At 53.0% G+C, this 18,717-nt stretch overlaps 1 protein-coding gene across 1 annotated transcript in view; it reads left to right on the forward strand.

Moving 5' to 3' along the window:
* Positions 1 to 18,717, forward strand: part of Caln1 (calneuron 1) — a 237,332-nt gene that overhangs the window by 66,585 nt on the left and 152,030 nt on the right. The window contains exon 2 of the mRNA XM_015491398.2: positions 7,470 to 7,613. Coding sequence (XP_015346884.2) covers positions 7,470 to 7,613 — 144 coding nt within the window. The remainder of the gene's footprint in view (positions 1 to 7,469; positions 7,614 to 18,717) is intronic.

Below are 18,717 nucleotides of genomic sequence, written 5' to 3' on the forward strand. Positions count from 1 at the left end.
ATATATATATAAAGAAGCATCAGATAATGCATAACTTGGAAAACCAAGAAGCCCTGGGCAGATTGTCTGGGAGGCAGACACCTGGCTTGCCTTGCAGGGTGCAGATGTCTCTGTCCTGGCAGAGGGGTCCAGGGCCGCCCTGTTAGAGCCCCCTGATGTCCCTGGAGGCCTCCTCTATCTGCTCCAGCATCACCTAGAGGGTGGCCCTGAGGGTGTGTCTCCCCAGTGCTCACTCTCATATTCAGGTCCACCCTAACACCTCCCCGTCAGCTTGCAGGGACCTTCAGCCTGTCTCTGGGCAGGGTGGGCGGCCATTGTCTGTTTCTGTTCTAATTTGCCTTGTTCTTTTACTGCTGGGGAATTTTCCAATAGCTTCAACCTACCCAGCATGCAAAAATCAATCCAGCTTTATCTGTCAGGCGTAGAACCTGGGGACAGATGGACGCTCCACCTCTAAACCCTTAGAAGTGCCAGTAGCTCCCCCAGTGTCTAGGCTGCTCCAGCTTTTAGAAATGCTTATTTTTCTTTGCTGGTGTAGTTTTACCACCTAATAAGTTACTGGAAGTGCTCATCTTTCAGAATGTTAGTAGGGAGGGACCTGGTTTTTCAGACATAGAGGTGTGATCTGGGCCATGAGATCATGGGACAGGCTGGGAGCCTGGGCACCCCTGGCATACACAATAGGGGCCTCCTGTTGCTGCCCACCCTCCTCAAGTCCCCAGCCTGGAAGCCTCTTTCCAGCACCTCTACCTCTTGGCTACTCCCAAGGTCATTGACTTGCCCTTTGGCAAGAGGGTGGTTGGCCAAGGTGAGCCTTGGGTACAGGATTTGGGGGATGTACCCTGCTCCATCTTGGTTTTAACCTTAGCTTAAGCATGGTGACTGGTCACAGGTTAATACTGCAGTAGGGATCCCAGGGAGGGACAGCACTGTGGCCAGCCTGTCTCCTGCAGGGTCCTCCGGCAAGGCCCCAGAGCGCCCCCAGTCCCCTCCTGCTCCTTGTCGCTGTCCTCTCCAGGCTCTGTTCTCTGCCTCATTTTCCTCTCCCTCAACTCCAATGTATCTTGTCCCCTCAGGGGACACTTTAAGTCCTTTAAGCCTCCTAAGATCCTTTGTGGAACAAGATTCCTCTTAAACAAACAGCACAGATGCAGGAAGTGCCTGGGGACAGGTTCCTTCTGCCTGGGGGTAGCCTTTGGCAGAGACACCAGCACAGGGGGCCTCCAACCCCAGGGGACAGGAGCCCAGGAGTTAGTGTCCCCAGGAAAACAGAGCAAGGTCAAAGAAGGGTGTGTAAAGCCACCCTGGCTGCTGGGACTGTGGGCCAGGCGGGAGCTCCGCCCCCTTCCTCGCACTCTTCCCTCCCTGGCCCTGCCCTGCGCTCTCCCTGCTGCCTGGTGACTACACCCTTGGCTGCATTTCCCTACTGAAGCAGAGTGACACTGAGCCCTCTGCTCTCTGAGTGTCCTGCACCATTGCATCCTGGATAACCCTCACATGGCATCTTAGCATCACCTGCCTCTGGACTCTAGCCAAGTGTTACCAACCAGCTGCTCGCTGGGAGTGACCACCTGGGTGTCCACAGGCCCGGTGTCTTCAGCGTGGCCCTAACCCCTTTCCCTTCCCTCCCCAAAGTCTGCGCTTCCTTCTGAATTCCCAGTTCATGTTACCACTGCTTATCCACCTCAGGAGCCAGAGACTCCAGGGTCTTCTTCAGATCCCCTCCCTTCCAAACCTGGACACCCTGGCCTGCCCTGAGCCCCAGCCACCCCGTCTTTGAAGACCTTCCTTCCTGCAGAGCATAGGGCGAGGACTTAGCTCCAAGCTCAGCCACCTCCCCTGGGACTCCTGTCACCACAGTCTGCACTCTTGGTGTGGAGCTCTTGGTTTAAAAATCTGATCCCCCGGCCCCTGCCCCTGCCCCTCCTCCCCCTCCCCCTCTTCTCCTCCCATCCCCCCCTCCTCTCGCTCTGCCTCTCCCCCTCCCCCTCCTACTCTTTTTCTTCTCCCTATTATTATTAAGATCACTGAGGAATCCCTGTGGCCTATATCAAGGGTCACGAACCTCAACCATGAAAGTCCACAGTGCAAATATTTCAGTCTCTGTGGGTCAGAGCACGTGTCACCTGTGTTCCTGTCTACCTATGTGTGATACAAAGCCTTGGAGAATGGGGTGCAGGTGAGTGAGCGGATCCGAGTTCCAGTGACGTTGTATTCAGAAGGGAAGGTGGTGGGTGGACCTGGGCACAGACGCACCTGGGGCACTGGGCAGGCAGGGGGGAGCCCAGAGGTCCCCTGTAGTCCCGCCCTCACCCGTGTCTCCAGCCCATGTCTGCAGCCCTTGTCTCCAGCCCAGGTCAGCCTTCTTATTTCTGCACCCACCTTGGACAGCTTCATGGCCACGCCCTTGTCTGGGCCCTCTCTGCTCACTCCGCTCCTTGGTCTTAAGATTCAGAAGGTCCAAGGGTGACCTCCAGCGGCCTTGTGCCCAGTGTCTCTCTCCACTTTGCACAGACGTGTATCATTGCACCTGTCTTCCTTGCTCATGAACATCTGGTCACCTCTCCGTCTCTCCAACCAGGATACTGGGTTCTCGCAGCCTGGGAAGTGCTTCTGTGAGCTTTCTAGTGTAGCATCTGGCCTATGATAATAAGCAAACAGGAGCTTATTAGATGGGTTTTGCATCTACGGGGTGGAGCTCAGAAAAACTGCTGTTCTTCGTTACTGAGTTGAGGCTGGGAATTAGTGCTGTAAATGTTGGCTGGATGAGCGGTTGTATTAATCATCTTCAAATATTCTTCTTTCTTTGCCTTTCTTAAAGGAGGTGGAAACCTTCCCCGTTTCTCTTGTTGTTGGCTCAGTCCCACCTAATGCACTGTCTCCTGAGTGCAGGCCTTGGGGTTGGTGTCCCGCACTCTGTGGTTTAGTAATTACCCTCCCAGCCTCACCAAACTGCAGCCATGTCCACGTCCACAAGTCCTCCATGATGTGTGTCCGCAGAGCCAGGCGTCTGTTAACAGAGCTATTAGTTAACATGCTCGGAGCCCCCCTTCTTCCTGCAGACACACTTCCGTGGAGAATAATGGGTTTTGTATCTATGGGGTGGAGCTCAGAAAAACTGCTATTACTGAGTTGAGGCTGGGAATTAGTGCTGTAAATGTCGGCTGGTTCTTCAAAGCCAAAACGTGGTCGACTAACATTGACTGGCTGGCGTCTGGACCTCCTCTGATATCTGAAAAATGGGTCTTGCTCTCCAAGGCAGGTGGCCTTGTCATTGTCCCTGCCTGAATCAGCTGTGTCCTTAGGAAGGCTCCTGCGGCCGAGGCTGGAGTCTCAGAAGGCAAATAGTATGTGTGGCGGACATGCACGTGTTTTAAGAGAAAAGGGGAAACCAGCAAAATGAGAAGTAAACCCCCTGGGCTCCGGAACAGGACCTTTGCTCTCTGCGGTCTTGCTGGCCTCAGGGCCGTGCACATGGCTCCAGGAGGAGAGGCCCCGGTCCCCATGGGAAAGCAGACTTTGATTCTGGAAGGTTCCATAAGCAGTGACTGGATTCTTCCTTCTGGAGATGCATCTTCCCATGTGTCTCCCGCACTCTGTACAGGGACAGTCGGGATGGCTGCTGTCCAAGACAGGCCTCCTCTGGTTCACGGGTGTCTTGGGGGTGGTGGCAAGAGTGTGCTCCTGGTGCCCCTCGTGTTGTGTGAGGTTGAGAAGCAAAGTGGAACTGAAGACCCAGAGCACGGCTTGCCCCCCAGGGTCCTCAGCCCCCAGGAGACGAATCCCGTGAACACCTCGCAGCATGGCTAGCCCATTTCTGCTCGCAGGATCTGTGGGCCCCTCTTTCCAAGGATGGAAGGTGGCCAGGGCCCGCCGGTATTGCCAGCCGCGCCTGCAGCCCAGCAGACATCCCGCCTGCCCCACCATCTCCGCTGGTTTTATGGCGTCGTTCTCACACCCTGTTCTGCTATTAAAAATAAAACGAGGCACGAATCCCACGCCTCTCACAGACTGCGAGACTCATTTCCTTCCAATAAAGCCCCTGGTCGATCTGGATTTCCCTTACCCAGAAAGATGGAATCTCCAGGGCATCCACTCTGGATTTCCAGTTTCTTACCCTGTTTCCCCCTTCTCTGCCTGCTCCCTCTCTACCTGGGGGCCAGCAGCAGATATTCTATGTACACGGAGGACAGCTGTGACCTACTTACCTGCAGACCACGGGGGAGAGCACCTGGGCTGATAGCTGGCTGCTCTGGCCATGCTGGGCTGCAGGGCTGGCTGGGCACTTCCTGCAGACTGAGCCAACTGGGAATTCAAGGCCCTGAGGGAACAGGCCCTTCCCAGTGGGCAGTCCCAGAGTGACCCCCACCCATACCCCATCCTTGCTTGATGGCCCAATCCTGTAGCCCAAGGGAAGGTCTGGTGGCAGCCAGGACAGCTCAGTGGGGGACAGGAGACACAGCTACTGGCATCCTCATTTCCATTCATGCTTTCACCCCACCCCCCGCCCTCTGGGGTATCCAGTGTAAGTTCATGGGAAGGTCTGGGATGTGCAGGGAGACCTTGGGAACAAGACGGGGCTGTGTCAACACCAGGGAACCATCCCGTGTGGTGACATCAGCAGCCCAGAGAGTGTAGGAGGGATGTGGAGATGATGTCCTGGGAGGAGCTGTCCAGAGAAGGAAGGGCAGGGTCCAGCCTGTAGCTGGCCACCCATGACCCTCGCTGTGAGTCATAACTGTCGTTTTCGCCTGTGGCGTGGCCCATCCTGGGGAGCTCAACCCTCACCCATTCTTCAGATGGGGAGATTGAGGTTGAGGGAAGCTGCCCCGGTCGCTGGGCAGAGCAGGGACCAGCATTCTTGTGGTCCTTTGGGAGACTCTCCTCTGCACACCGCCATCCTGGGTGTCTGGCTCTGGCCTCGGGCTGCATGAGACTGTGGGGTCCTGTGTCCTTGAGTGCATGTGCCTGCTTTCCTGAGGACTCCTGGGACTGGGTGGAGAAGACAGGCTGCCCTAGGTCCTCTTGAGCGGGATGGTTGATGGAGGAGGCTGACAGGTGCAGACAGACTTCTCCCTTCAGACTTTGGGCTGTAGGAAATAATTTTATTCTGTCAATGAAAGGAAGGGGTGATGTTTTGACAAGAAGATTAACAGCATATGTTGGAGAACAGTTTCCTGTTCTTCTTTTGAACACTGTAACAGTGTCCACAGATCCACAGCAGGGAGGGCTGGTAGGACTTAAAGGATCCTTGCAGCCAGCCCGGCTCACTTTACACAGGAGCAGCTGGGGCCTCCGGGTTTGGCTGCAGACTTAATTAGCCACTGGGCCGGGCCAGAAGCCGAGGGTCCCAGCTCCAGGCTGGTCTCTCCCCTGGAGCCCGGGTCTTCGTAGAAAGCGTTCATTGAGCTGAATTAGTATTGGTAGTTGATAACACATCGCACAGTCACCGTGTCTTCAGAAGGACCATGGGGACGGAGTGAGCCGGAGAGAGGGTGGCTGTCCTGAGCAAAGGTATTCTATGGAGACCTGGCCCTTCACTTGGCCTTGAAGAGTGGATATGATTTTGGCAAAGAAAGAGGGAGGACAGTTGTATCCCGTGGGACAGCGGGGAGAGATCGCATAGCGGTCTCAAGGGCAGCAGGTCCTGTCCCTGGAATCTGTAAATGGTCTCTTGGAAAGAGGTCTCTCAAGACATGGTTAAGTTAAGGATCTGGGATGGGGAGAGTAGCCTGGGGTATCCGGTGGTCCCCGTGTCCGCTGTGCATTGCTGTGACCGCAATACCCGACAGAACGACTGACAGAAGGAAGTTAGTTTGGGTCCGCGGTTTCAGAGGTTCAGTCTGTGGTCGGCTGACTCCAGTGCTCTTGGCCCGAGGTGAGGCAGAAACTCCTGGAGGGAGCGTGTGGTGGAGGGAAGAAGAGAGGGGGAGGGAGAGCAAGGTGCCAGGGACAAGCTGCAAACCCAGGGCGGCCCCCAGACCTGCTTCCCCCAGCCACACCCTCCCTGCTGGAGTTACTGCCCAGGTCACCATTCAGGTGGACTAATGCCCTGACCAGGTCACAGGTCTCACGATGGAAACATTTCACCTCTGAACACTCCTGAGTTGTCTCACGCGAGCTTTTGGAGACACCTAAGATCCAAGCCATTACAGTCCCTAGATGCGCACGTTCCTATAAGAGGGAGGCAGAGGAAGACGGAGGTGACAGTGCAGTGACCTCAAGCCAAGGACCACTGGTGGTCGCTGTAGCTGGAGAACAGAGTGATCTCCCCAGAGCCTCTGCAGAGCCCACCTCGGCCGACACCTCGATTGTGGTCTAGTGTGACTGCTAGGGAACAGACTTCTGTGGTTTTAATTTGTCACTGAAGCCACGGGATAGTAGTTACAAAGACAAGCCCGAGCCTGTTTGGGGAAGGCTGTCCAGGGGAGGGTATCTGCTGGACAGTCAGCCAGCGGTTTAGGGCCAAGTGTCCGTGTGACCTCAGGCGTGACAGTGAGTTCCCTGTGCCTCTTGCCACCCTGGCTGGACCGAGCGGGAGAGCCGTGATGACCCGTGGATTGTTTTTATTTCTCTGTGGCACTTAGAACCATGCTCCTCATGTGACAGCTTGACATGGCCCAACCGATGTGGGCAGCTGCCACTCCTGGGCTGGCAGGGGGTTCACATCCAGCCTGTGCTAGGTCTGGTGGACCCAGCAGCAATGGAAGACGCACTGGTCTTCTGAGATCTCAGATTCCCCAGGCCGGCCTCGCAGGGCTGCTCTGTGCTGGAAATGCTCGGCCAACCCTGAACCCACCGCTGTGGATGCTGGAGGATGGTGCCGGTGGAATTCAGAGCAGCTCTGGTTGGGGTTAAAGGGTCGGGGGGATCGCCGGCTGAGTGCAAGGGTCTTGCTGATAGCAGAGTCAAGTTCTCTGCCAGCCCCAGGGGAAAGTGATTAAAGATGCTTTCTGAGCTTTCTTGACACTCATTGATCTGAGGTTGTTTATAGCCATAAAACAACTGTAAATTAGCGAGTGAAATAAAAGCAGCAGGGTTCTTAACTCCAGCCCTCCTCGGAGGTGGGAAAGCTTCTGCATGACTCCTGAAGCAGCAGGGACCTGAAATATGTCTGCAGAGGGAAACTCAATCTCCTTCCTCCTGGGGCTGAGGACTAAGTCTTCTCGGGCTGCTGGAACGTGACCCTCTGCATGCTCAGAAGCACCCCGGGTGGCCTGATTGCCAACCACAGCCCGGTTGCGCCGCCCAGGGTTTTAGGAAACGCAGGGCCTCCCTCTTTCTTTCTTCTTTTCCCTCCATTCTCTTTCCTTCCTTTTCTTTCTCCCTCCTTCCCCTCGTTTCCTTTTCCTCTTGGTGCTCTTTATTTGTTGAGGGGTGACTATGGATCACCCCCAGGGACAGCCATTTCTGGTCCCCCTGCCGTGAACCCCGCCGTGTGACCACAGGACTCTTGCTTTTCCTTTCAGAAATCCGAGAGGCCTTCCGAGTGCTGGACCGAGATGGCAACGGCTTCATCTCCAAGCAGGAGCTGGGCATGGCCATGCGCTCCCTGGGGTACATGCCGAGCGAGGTGGAGCTGGCCATCATCATGCAGCGCCTGGACATGGACGGTAAGACCACGGGCAGCTCCTGCTCCTCAACCGGCCAAGGCTCCCGCGGGGCTTGCAGCTTGCAGCCAGGGACTCAGGGTCCCATCTGGGCTCCTAACCGAAGAGTGGGGGCTCGGACGAGGTCATGGCTTCCACCAACCCCAGGGGCCTGGGACCTGCAGAGGTGGTTCTGGCTGCTGCAGGAGGTGGGAGGAGGGAGCCTGGCCATGGCCATTCCACCCCCTTTCCTTTCCCTCTCTGCAAAAACAGCTCTATGGAAAGAGGATTTGCATCCCATGAAATTCGCCCATGTAAAGCACAGGACCCTGTGGCTCTTAGTCAACTCAGGGATTTGTGCAGCTGGTGCTCGGTCAAGTTCAGGGCCTTGCTGTCACTCCTGAGAGAAACCCCGCCTCTCCTAGCCACGACCTCCCAAGCCCTCCACCCACAAGCCCAGCGCCCCGAGTCTCTGTCCTGCCTCTGGGTCTGCCGGGGCCAGACCTTCCGTTTGAGCGGGAAACACGGCCGTGGCCGCTGAGCCCGGCTCCTCTCCCCTGGCCCGGGGCTTCCTGACTCATCCCTGGCCAGGCACAGACGCTGCGCTTCCTTTTGTGGCCAAAGCACCGTCCATCGTATGGCAATGGAAACCTCTTTTATGTCCGTCTGATGTGTGGGGTCTCTACTTAGGACATCACTGGGGAAGGGTCTAGCTGCAAAATGCTGTGGTCATCTGGGGAGAATCAGGGAGGCTTCCTGGAGGAAGGGGAATCAGCAAGAGGCCTCTGAGACCCAGGCTGCAGGGTTCTGGCTCTGACTCGGTTTCCCTTCTGCTGAACGGGGAGAGTCCCGTCCCTCTCAACACCTCACAGGGTTGTGAGTTGGAGTGTGTGTGGCTGTGTGGCAGGCAACACGGCCCTAAGACTTGTGCAGCCCGTCCTTGGTCAGGCACCAGCTTCCTCAGGGTGTGCCCAGCCTGGTTCCTTGGGCAGTGTCTTTGTGAACCAGCCCCACTGGCCATCCACATTCTGGGGCTGGTGTGTCAAATCCCTATCAAAGAATCAACACAAATTTAAACAATAAAGTGATGGAATAAAATGTCCAAGAGCTGACTGCATCATCCATCTTGCATACACGACCATTGTAGCTGCCCATCACGTAAGACCACAGAAAGGGGACGTTCTGCTCCACGTGTGTACAGTGTGCAAGATACACTCCACCATCATGCTAACTAAAAGAACAAGCAAAAAGGAGAAAAAAAATAGACATGTAGATATAAAAACTATGCCTCAGCCTTTCTATTTTGAGAATTTATATCAAAGAAATAGTCAGAAATGTGGATCAAGATTATGTGTGTGTTTATAGCAACTTTGTTCCTCATAGTGATGTATGAGTTACATTTAAGGTAATGAAAACAATTGGTAATTAAGTCGCTTATGTACATCTCTCTATAGTTATTTTATAATATTTAATGCTACTGAAACTTATCATTAGTAAGTTGTTAGACATGGGTGTGCCAGGGCTCATACCCTGTGTTTAAAAATAACTATATACACAAGAAAAATGATTTGGATGTATCCAGTTATGTCTCCATATAAAATTGTGGACCTACTTATGTTTTTGTTTTTCTCTATTCCTATTTCTTAATAACAAACATTTATTGATTTTATGATAGAAAAAGTTATTAAAATAAAAGCCACCAGGAAAAAAAAAAAAGATTCTTTCTTGCCCTGAAGTTGTGGGACTGGTCCTGAACCAGCCTCCTGGCGGGTACCCCGGCCTCTTCAGAAGGTCCAGGACGGGGCCCTCTGTTGAGTCAGCTGACACAACCTCCTCCTCCAAAGACCAGCCTGGATCCACACAGAGGGTCCAGAGCGGTGGCCCTTCGGTGCCCTGGGGCAGAGTGTGACTTGTGGGCCAGATGACGGGGACCCAAGGAGAGGGCCAGCGTGTCTCTTGGGGGACCAGATCGGGGCCAAGGTAGAGACGTCAGCTTGGCCTGCAGACTAGCCGAAGAGCGTGGCTTCCTCCTGGTTTCTTGCTGGACGAGTGGGGAAGAGACAACGAGGCCTACTGGACGGTGACTGAGTGCAGCCCAGGGCCAACCTGCAGGTGCCCTGTGGCCATTCCTTCTCTGACAAAGCCACGGAGATGCTGTGTCAGGGTATCCGTCAATACGCAGGCCCGGCTGGCCCTCCCAGCTTGTCCTCCCAGCTGGCCCTCCCAGCTGGCCCTCCCGGCTCTGAGCGATTGTGACTCTCTCTCTTTGCAGGCCTGAAGTGGCCTTGCTTTGTGCTTTAGAGATGGCTCTGAAGGGCTGGAAAGAAGCCCATATTTTATAGTGAAATCTCCCACTGACTTCCATCATCATTTCAGGGATACGTCTGCAGAAAACCTTTCCTCCTTAAAACAGTAGAGATCTTAACCTGTGCCTCTCTTTATGGAGCTAAGAAGATTGGGTGCTTTTCATTTTCCTCACCCAATGGGCTACATGCAAATGGAACTGATAAGCAACTTCCGTAACAATGAGCGGGGCTACTGTGGGAAAATCAGTTCTCTGAGATTTAAGGGTCTCCAGCCAAGTCCCTCTTGTTCTTTGTGCTGTATGCAGCACTTGTCCCCCCTCGTCCTCTGGGGATATGTCCCAAGACCCATATGGGATGCCTGGGACTGTGCATGATACTGACCCTATGAATGCCGTGAGTTTCCCTCTACATGCATACCCACAATAAAGTTTTGTTCATAAATTAGGTACAGTGAGAGATTAATGCCCTGCAGTGCCATGAAAGTCCATCTGATAACTAAGATGTCCCCCAAGTGATGGGAGGGTAGCATATACACTGTGGATACCTTGGACCAAAGGGCAATTCATGTCCTGGGCAAGGCAGATGGGATAGTGTGAGGTATTATCTCACTACTCAGAATAGTACAGTTTAAAACTTATGCATTTTTTATTTCTTTAATTTTCCATTTGTATTATTTGACCCTGGTTGTACTTGGGTACCTGAAAATATAGAAAGTATAGTTTTTTATAGGATTTGCAATGATGAGCTCACCGGGAATCTCTTCATCATTGCAAATCTTCTACAGTCCCATGGGACCTCCTGTGATGCCTATCTTAGGAGCTCCTCAGGTCACAGGCTCAGGCTCTGTCTGGGATGCCATCTGAGAGATTTCAAGTTTCACCAATTTATCGTTATTGCTGAAGGCAGAACTTGCAAGCCTTGTAGAGAAAAATCCCAAGTCTTCTGCTGTTTCACAGTGACCCAAAGCTCATTTATTTATTTTTAAAGCACAGCTTCCTCCACATTTTGTTTTGGTGCCTACAAGAGACTTAGTACCAGATTATGAAAATCATGCAGGATTAGGAAGCAGGAGCTGCTGGCGGCTCATTGGTGCATGTGGAAGCAGAGTCTGCTGAACGTGGCGGCTGAGGCGTCGTGCTGCTGCGTGACGCTTGAGTGTTCTGTGAGCGATGCCTGCAAGGGGCACTTCTGGGAGCCTGGCACTGGCGTGAAGGGACTGACTGTTTCACAGTGTCCTTCTCTTAATGGGTCCTTTTGAGCTGTTCTGTTTAAAAAAATATATATATATTAGAATCTAATTATATCCTCCCTCTCCCTCCTGTAACTGGGGTCCTGTGCAGAGCCTCAGTCCTGCCTATCAAGTTTCTTTTGGGGATGGAACATATGGAATGGCAGATATTTTTATGGGAATAATGCCAAAAAAAGAAAGAGAAGAAAAGAAAGGGTGAGAGGAAGAAGGAGGAAAGGCGTGTTTGGGAGGCAGGACTCAGGATTCTTAGTGTGAGATGACCCCGCCCACAACCACAGACCCCGCCATCCATCCGGGACGGCAGGGGAGGTGGCCCCGTGCCTCCCTCCATCCCAGCTGGCCCTGATTAGGGCAGGTCTGGCCCACACACCAGCCTTCTCTTTCTGGCGTCCATACGGCTTGGCGGACGGTGAGGTCATACCTTGGGCGCGAGGCCCAGCTGAAATCAGCCTGAGTCTGCGTGCGCCCGCCAGGTCTACACAGGAGGTTTTCATTAGGTGGCTTCTGGGGAGCGGGTGCTGTGCTGGCTGCACACGGAACAGCCGCTCCTTGGACGAGGAGCTCGCCTGGGTCTCCCAGACAGGCTGGGCCAGACGGTTCCCGAGGGTGCTGTGGAAGGGGGCTGGGGTCTGGGATTGCCTCCTCCTGGCCTGCAGCCAGGTTGCCCTCAGCAGTGGGCCTGAGTGTGTGTGTGTGTGTGTGTGTGTGTGTGCACACACACGTGAATGACGTGGGTGTTATGGGCAGAGCCACTCAGGGTCAAATATTCAGAAACCCCAAACCCGAAAGATGGCTGGACCTGCCTGGTGCCCAGGCATCCCTTGGCCCAGTACTACAGAAGTTCTTTCTTGGGACTTGGGATTCTGTGCTTCCTGGTGCTGCCTGCTCCGGTCATCTTCCATCAGGACCAGGAGTCGCCTTTCCCGAAGGCTTTTCCCAGGGTCTCCCAGTAGCCCTGATTCTGGAAGCCCCAGCCCTTCTCCTCCAGGCAGGAGACGGTGAAGCACCAGGGCTTCCTCTGCGTGTCAGGACCGGGCGTCTCACCCTCGCACCCTGACAGTCGTCCAGTGCCATCCTTAGCAGAACTGGAAAATGGTTGGTCAGAACATTATCTCTGAATTCTTCGGTAGAAGCAGGTTGAACACTGAGCCTGGGGGCGCTGTGGGCATCGCACCTGCCCCTCCACTCCCCTCAGTTCCACGTCCCCAAGCTGCTGCTGGGCCCCAGCCTCCTGCGTCGTTCTCTGGGGAGCAGAGCTGGTCCTTCTGACTGCTTGCTGCATGCTCAGGGATTTTGATGACAGCACCGCCTTGGTCACCTAGGGTGAGTCCAGCTAGCCTGTGACCCAGGAGACCTCTCCCCCCGCCCCCGGCGCCTTTGCACCCATCACCCTCGAATTCCCTGGTGCAGTCCTCTCCTTGCGAGCAGCTCTCTCTCTCCTGCACCCAGTGACCCAGGTGCCTCTTGGAACAGGTGTAGGCCTGGCCCTCCTCCTCCCCGACTTGCCTCCCACTCCTCAGAGGAGCCGCATGTCATTCAGCCCTCAATGGTGGCATTTTGAAATTTGTTCTCATCTCTCAACACATTTGAAGATTTTTTTTTTTTTTTTAGGTTCTCCACCACCTCGTGGTGCATCTGACTCAGTTCCGTTCAGGCGAGGCGGATTTTCCCGGGGTCCACCCTCTGTGAACCTGCCTGTGGTTGTCAGGTTCAGTTTGGGTTCGTTTTGAGACAAACCACGGAGCTGTGTTGGGTGAGAGTCAGGGCTGGGCAGAGGGAAAGATGGCTGGAGCCCACGGTCGCTCTTCAGTGACCCGCTCACCTTTACTGATGAGTGTCCACATAACCTCTGTCTTCCTTTGTGACCTCCTGGAAGACGGTGGTAGGTGCTGACACCCAGTCCTGGCTGCAACTGGCGACGAGGGTATCCGGGGCTTGCCCTGGAGCTGCGTGGTGTGGCTCGAGCATGTCCCAAGGTCACGTGTTGAAGCTTCATCTGCAAATCCAGGTGTGGATGGTCTGCAGAGGAGGGACCCTTGGGATGACTGGGTCACCAGAGCACTGCCCTCCAGGGGATGCAGCGAGTAGTTGGGCAGTTGGCAGCAGTTCTGTTGGAGCAGGGACCTCTTGGGGAGGCGCTTCCCCTGTCTCCACGTGTGACACCCTCCTCCATGCTTAATGCACCAAGACCTGACCAGATGCTGAGCAGATCCTGCACCTGCTGCTGGGCTCCCAGCCTCTGGACCCCGAGCCACGTAAACCCTCTTCTTCCTGAATTACCCAGTCCGTGCCGTTCAGATCGAGAGCAGACGGTGACGGTCTGGTTGTAAGATGGGATGTGCTCTTCCTGCCCACGGTGGCTCCATGTAGGGCCACTAAGGCGAGGCTGTGGCCCTTGGTCTGAAGAGAGGCCCCAGCTCTGAGTGCACATTGGATTCACCTGGGGGTGAGGTTTTGATGCACTTCTTAAAAATCATAACATTTCACTCTGGAAAAGTTTAACAAAATAATGCATGGGAATACCTGTCTTTGCATAGCCTGCCCACTACTGAGTGTCACCATTGAAAAGATCATCACTGAGATGATTGGTGAAAAATGGGGCTCACTTTGCGTTAACTTTGAAGAGAAATGAAGTAGATTTCATGTACTAGTCAGTAATCCTGTCTTCTCTTCCCCTTGCATATTGTCTGCTTTCTTCCCAGATCTGTTTCAGTGAGGATAGGCTAAGTCATGCTGCAGTAATAAATAGCATCCTCGAACATCATTGGCTTCGAACCACAAACTCAGAGTCTTGTTTAAGAGCCTCTTAAACAGAGTAGTTCACATGAGCAAGACTTTCTCTATGTCCTTTGTGGGTGGCTGGATCTTTCCCATCTTGTCCTCACTCAGGGGTCCTGGGGCAAGCGTCTCTGCCTGTTTGTGCTTCCGTGATAGCTATAGCAAGGGAGAGAGATTAGGAGAGCCACATGGTGAGCCTGGAGGGGTCTGTCACTACTACTCCCATTTCATCAGCCAAAGCAAGTTCTGTGGCTGTGTCTGCTGCCGGAGGGTAAGGGGAAGTGCGATCTGACCGCGTGCCCAGAAGGGAATGAACTAGGGTCCTATGGTAACAGATATGACACTGTCAAGGAAGACTTAAGGATCTTAGACTTTTTAAAAAAAAATTAGAGCGTCACACTCATTGCAAAAATTTCTGTCTCACAAAACCTTCTTAGAAAGTTCATGAAGAGGACCAAGGCCACAATGATCATGGGGGATTTTACGACATCCTTTCAGACGGACCAAGTAGACAAAGCCAAGGGAAAGGGCCTGAGTGGTACTGGTCACGTGTGTGTGAGAGCGTGTGAGTGCCATGTGGATTTTGAACCCTTAAAAGAGAACAGCCTCCTTTTTCAGCAGTTCCGGGATGAGCACATAAACATGCCTGCACACTAGGCAGCAAGGATGAAGGACAGAGCATCTGGGTGCCTTGTTTAACTCCAGTGCAGTAAGTGCAGTAACCAGACGCTGACAACCAGGGTCGGATCCAGAACCTCACCCACCGGAAACTTCCAAAGTCACACACACTAAAGCCTTTCAGCGTCCAGCACAGTCCACATGCTACGTCTTTGGAAAAGAAGCAAAACACGGACGTCGGCAGCACATGAACTAGGTAGGAAAGGTGGGCGTGGGAGCCTCTTAAACAGAGTAGTTCACACAGTTTCATGTCAATGCCTTTGAGTTTCTGCATGAAATGGGGATTTTTCTAGAAAAAAATGTAAAATTTGAAATTGGTTCAAGCTGCAGCAAGATCAGAAGTCGCGTGCCAGACAGCTGAGGGGCGCTTTACTTGGCCCATGGGCCGCTCCATAACGCAAAGACAGCGCACATTGATATCTGTTTCTCTCTCTTCCTCAAGTCCTGGAAGGCTGGGCGAGACGAGAGCGGCTTCCTTGCGTGGTGACTTGGTGGCAGGGCAGACGCCGCAGTCTCCTCTGCTCTCTGTCACCTCACCTGGCCGGATCCCTGTGCTGGTCCCGCCCGTCCTTCAGGGCTTCTGAGCTGGGCCCTGGCTCAGGTGGACAGCGATGAGGACATCGTTTACTGTGTGTTTGCTTCCTTCATTTCCTTCCATCGTAGGGAATTGATGTTTTCGTGTTTGCTTCATTTTTTTTTCCTGAGTGTCTTGTGGACATGGTGCCATCTCCAGCCACTTCAACAGACTATTTTGTTTAATTTTAATTCTTCCTTATCTAATAATTAAGGCAACTAGATCTGGACTTTGCCACTGAGCAGACCTTCAGGATTATCCCCCGGATTCTGATGGTCCTGATTGTCTGCTTGTCCTATTTTGAGTGTCCTGTTGGGCCCTCTGCTCCTTTACCAGCTGCTCAGGAGAGCATGATTTCTGAGATACCAGGTTTTTTCAATTCCTATTATGCCTTTTAGTTTTCTGTCTTCATTGCATTGTTCAAAACAAACACAACATGCTACCTGCTGAGATTTTCTTTGCAACCGAGAGGGAGGTGCATTTCTGTGGAAGTATTGCTTCTGGGCTCTGCGTCCTAGGGGCGAGTCCCTTGTCCCTGTGGCCCTGGGTGAGCCCAGTTGACTGAGGTGAGGTGCAGGCTGTGCTGGCCTCTCCCAGGGCTGTAGGCTCTTCCTCAGTGTTTTAGCCTCCAGAGCCCTGGCCCCCTGACAGTGGTGCTCTGGCGCCCTGTGTTGGGAGGCTGACCCTGGTGCCGTTGGCGTGATGTTTGTGGTCCCTGGGGCCTCTGCAGCTACTCCAGGGCTCCCCCTCCCCGGAGCACAGCCCACTGCACCCGCCCTTGCCTGTGATTTTAAATCTTGTGCCTGAGCCCACTGGGCTTCAGGTGGAGCCAGCAGTTCAGAGCCTCTTCACAGGGAAGCTCACTGGCCCCTGGGTGGGTGCAGACTCCAGGACACGCCGCCTTCATGCTGCCCTTTTGTTTCACGCTGCATGTATGATGGCTTTTCTGCCCTATTCCAGGCACTTGAGATAACTAGGTTCTAAATGGAAGGGTCATTTTGGCTCAGAGCTGAGGTTTCCCTGGTGAGTGGTCGGCCTCCTTGCTTAGGCCCCCTGGCATGGAGGTTCGTGGAGGACAGAGCCCTGCACCCTGTGGCCAGAGCACGAGGGAGGGAGGTGGGCCCCGAGTCCCTTCCAGGGCCCCCGCAGCCTGATGGCCTCCCGCTTGGTCCCTCCTTCCCAATCATGCCACACTGGGGACCCGGCCTTGAACACGTGGCCCTTTGGGGACCTTCCAGATCCTACCATGACCCTGGTTCCCGTTCCTCTCAGATTGTCCTCCTCCTTTGACGGTGGAGCTGCTTTGTTCTTCCGGTTGTGTGGAAGTTAAGTGTCTCACTTCCACTCTCTAAAGTGATGCCTGCGGAGTTTCCATGAACTTTCCTCTGACAGCCAACCTCAGTTACAAATTAATACCGACCTTCACGCAAGAGAGGGGCTTCAGTGTTCCTTGCTGATGTTAATATGTGGTTGCTATAAATGTGCTCCCTTCTCTCTCTGTCTGTCTGTCTCTCTCTCTCTTTAACAATTTGTATTATTTTCAGTTTTAAGGATATTATCAGTTCTGTGATCATGTTTAAAATACTAATTTTGCCTGTACGTTTAAGGGTCTTCGATGCTTACCCCAGCCCTACATAACTCATTTTCTGTAGATTTTTAATCAATATACACGTTTCTGGCTTATATTTTCTAAACTTTCGTTGTTACTTTTCCATTCGGGACGGGTGCCTCAGTCTTCTCAGTGGCCACTCTGAGAAGGTCCTTCTCAACACTCCACATAGACAACTCGATGCCAGGCGGGCTGCGCTCTTCCCCTTCACCGCGTCCCTAAAGGTGGCCCATTGTTCTGGTTGTCAACGAGCAGGGTAGCTCATGACAGTGTGATTTTTATTCCCGTGAATGATGTGACCCTTTGGGGGGCGTGATGGCCACCAGGAGGTCTGAGGTCCCTGGTCTGTTCTGTGCATTGCTAGAGCTGGTTCGGTGGCTGGTGCTGGGCTCCTTGGACTGGGATGCCCTCTCCCCGGCTCTGCAGGGCTGGCCTCCTGGAGAACGACTCTTCCTTCTTACCCGTGGGGATCCTGCGCCCAGGCCCTGCCTTTCCCCCCTGGCTGCCCTTTTCCCTCTTTCCGTCGTCCTTCTCCACCTCCACTTGTATTTTCTCTCCCCACTTTGAGGCTTCCTAGGGAGCAGGCTGCAGTCACTGTTTTCTTTCTGTGGCAGTGTCTCTGGTCCCTGGTGCTCTACTCGTGGTTGATGTGACGTGGTCTCAAGCTCTGGACAGAGATGGGGAGCTTCGCAGACTCCTTTGGTAGCTTGGTGCAGAGACGGGCAGTTCCCGAGTCCTTAGACGGCAGGTAGTGGCTTTGCAACAGAAGTTCTTCTCACAGGGAATTTCCTCCTGGAGGCTGGCTCGAGGTCAGGTGAGACCAGGTCCCAGCAGAGAGGGAGGCAGGACTCGTCAGAGCCCCTCCCATCCAGAAGCCAGTGGGTGGGTGAGGTTAGCAGGTCAGTTCAGCAGCCTGGAGGTCATGAGGCGGGAGGGGAGGGGTCTGCTGTCACCCTGTGTGCCTGGGCCACACGCAAAGTGCTCCCTGAAGTCTCTGGGCCTGTGCTCTTTTTTAAAAATTTCTATCCTATTTTAGTGAGCAGAGCTTTTAGATAAGAATTCTATGATAAGGATCATTTCAGACATTTCTTTTTGTTTCTGAGTTTAATAGAAACGGCCCCCGAGTTTGCATTTAAACTTGCAAATAGCATCGATTATTATTTGAATAGGTTATTGTGTATTATGGTGAAGTAGTATTCTATTCTTGGTTTACTTTTTTTACTTCTAAATCAGTTGAGACTATTGAGTAATTTTTCAGCACTTCCTAAGATAGTCATGTAGTTTTTATTATTTTGCCCCTTAATGGTATGTATTATTTCATTGGATTTATTCAAATTTTAAAAAAAGAGGAAAAGACCTCTCTCCGGCAGGGCTGCTTGCTCTGTGGTCAAGATGAGCCTCCCTGAAGTGCCATTGTGTTTGAGTGGCTATTGTGGTAGGTGGGTGTTCGAAAAAATTTCCATAGAAACAATCGATCCATGGCTTTTTCTTTCCATTTGAAGGTTTCTCCTACCCAGAGTGCGCTAGGTTTATGGGGCACTTGTACTTTTCCACCTTTTTACATGCTGGGAGAGGTTATGTAATCATCATTTAAAAACATTTGAACACATATGCCTGTGAAATCATGCACACCTAAGGGGCCCTGGGGTGGCCTCAGGCACCCTTGTTCATGCCATCTGCTAACCTCTGTGTGCGAGGCCAGTGGTCGCTGTGTCCCGGGAACCACGTGCTGCTCCTGGGTGCCCAACGTCCTCACATAGGTGCAGACCTTTTATCTTCATACTTTAATGTCCTTTAATTCTGGCACCTATCATCTTCAGGATTCCTATTTTGTATATTTTTGTCTCTTCTTAATTTGATTTCCAGCTGATTTTCCTTATTAAAGATATTTTTACTAAGAGAATTATGTCAACTGTCTTGATTTTCAGTTGTAT

The sequence above is a fragment of the Marmota marmota genome, unplaced genomic scaffold (genome assembly GCF_001458135.2).
Source record: "Marmota marmota marmota unplaced genomic scaffold, marMar, whole genome shotgun sequence".
Classification (NCBI taxonomy): Eukaryota; Metazoa; Chordata; class Mammalia; order Rodentia; family Sciuridae; genus Marmota; species Marmota marmota.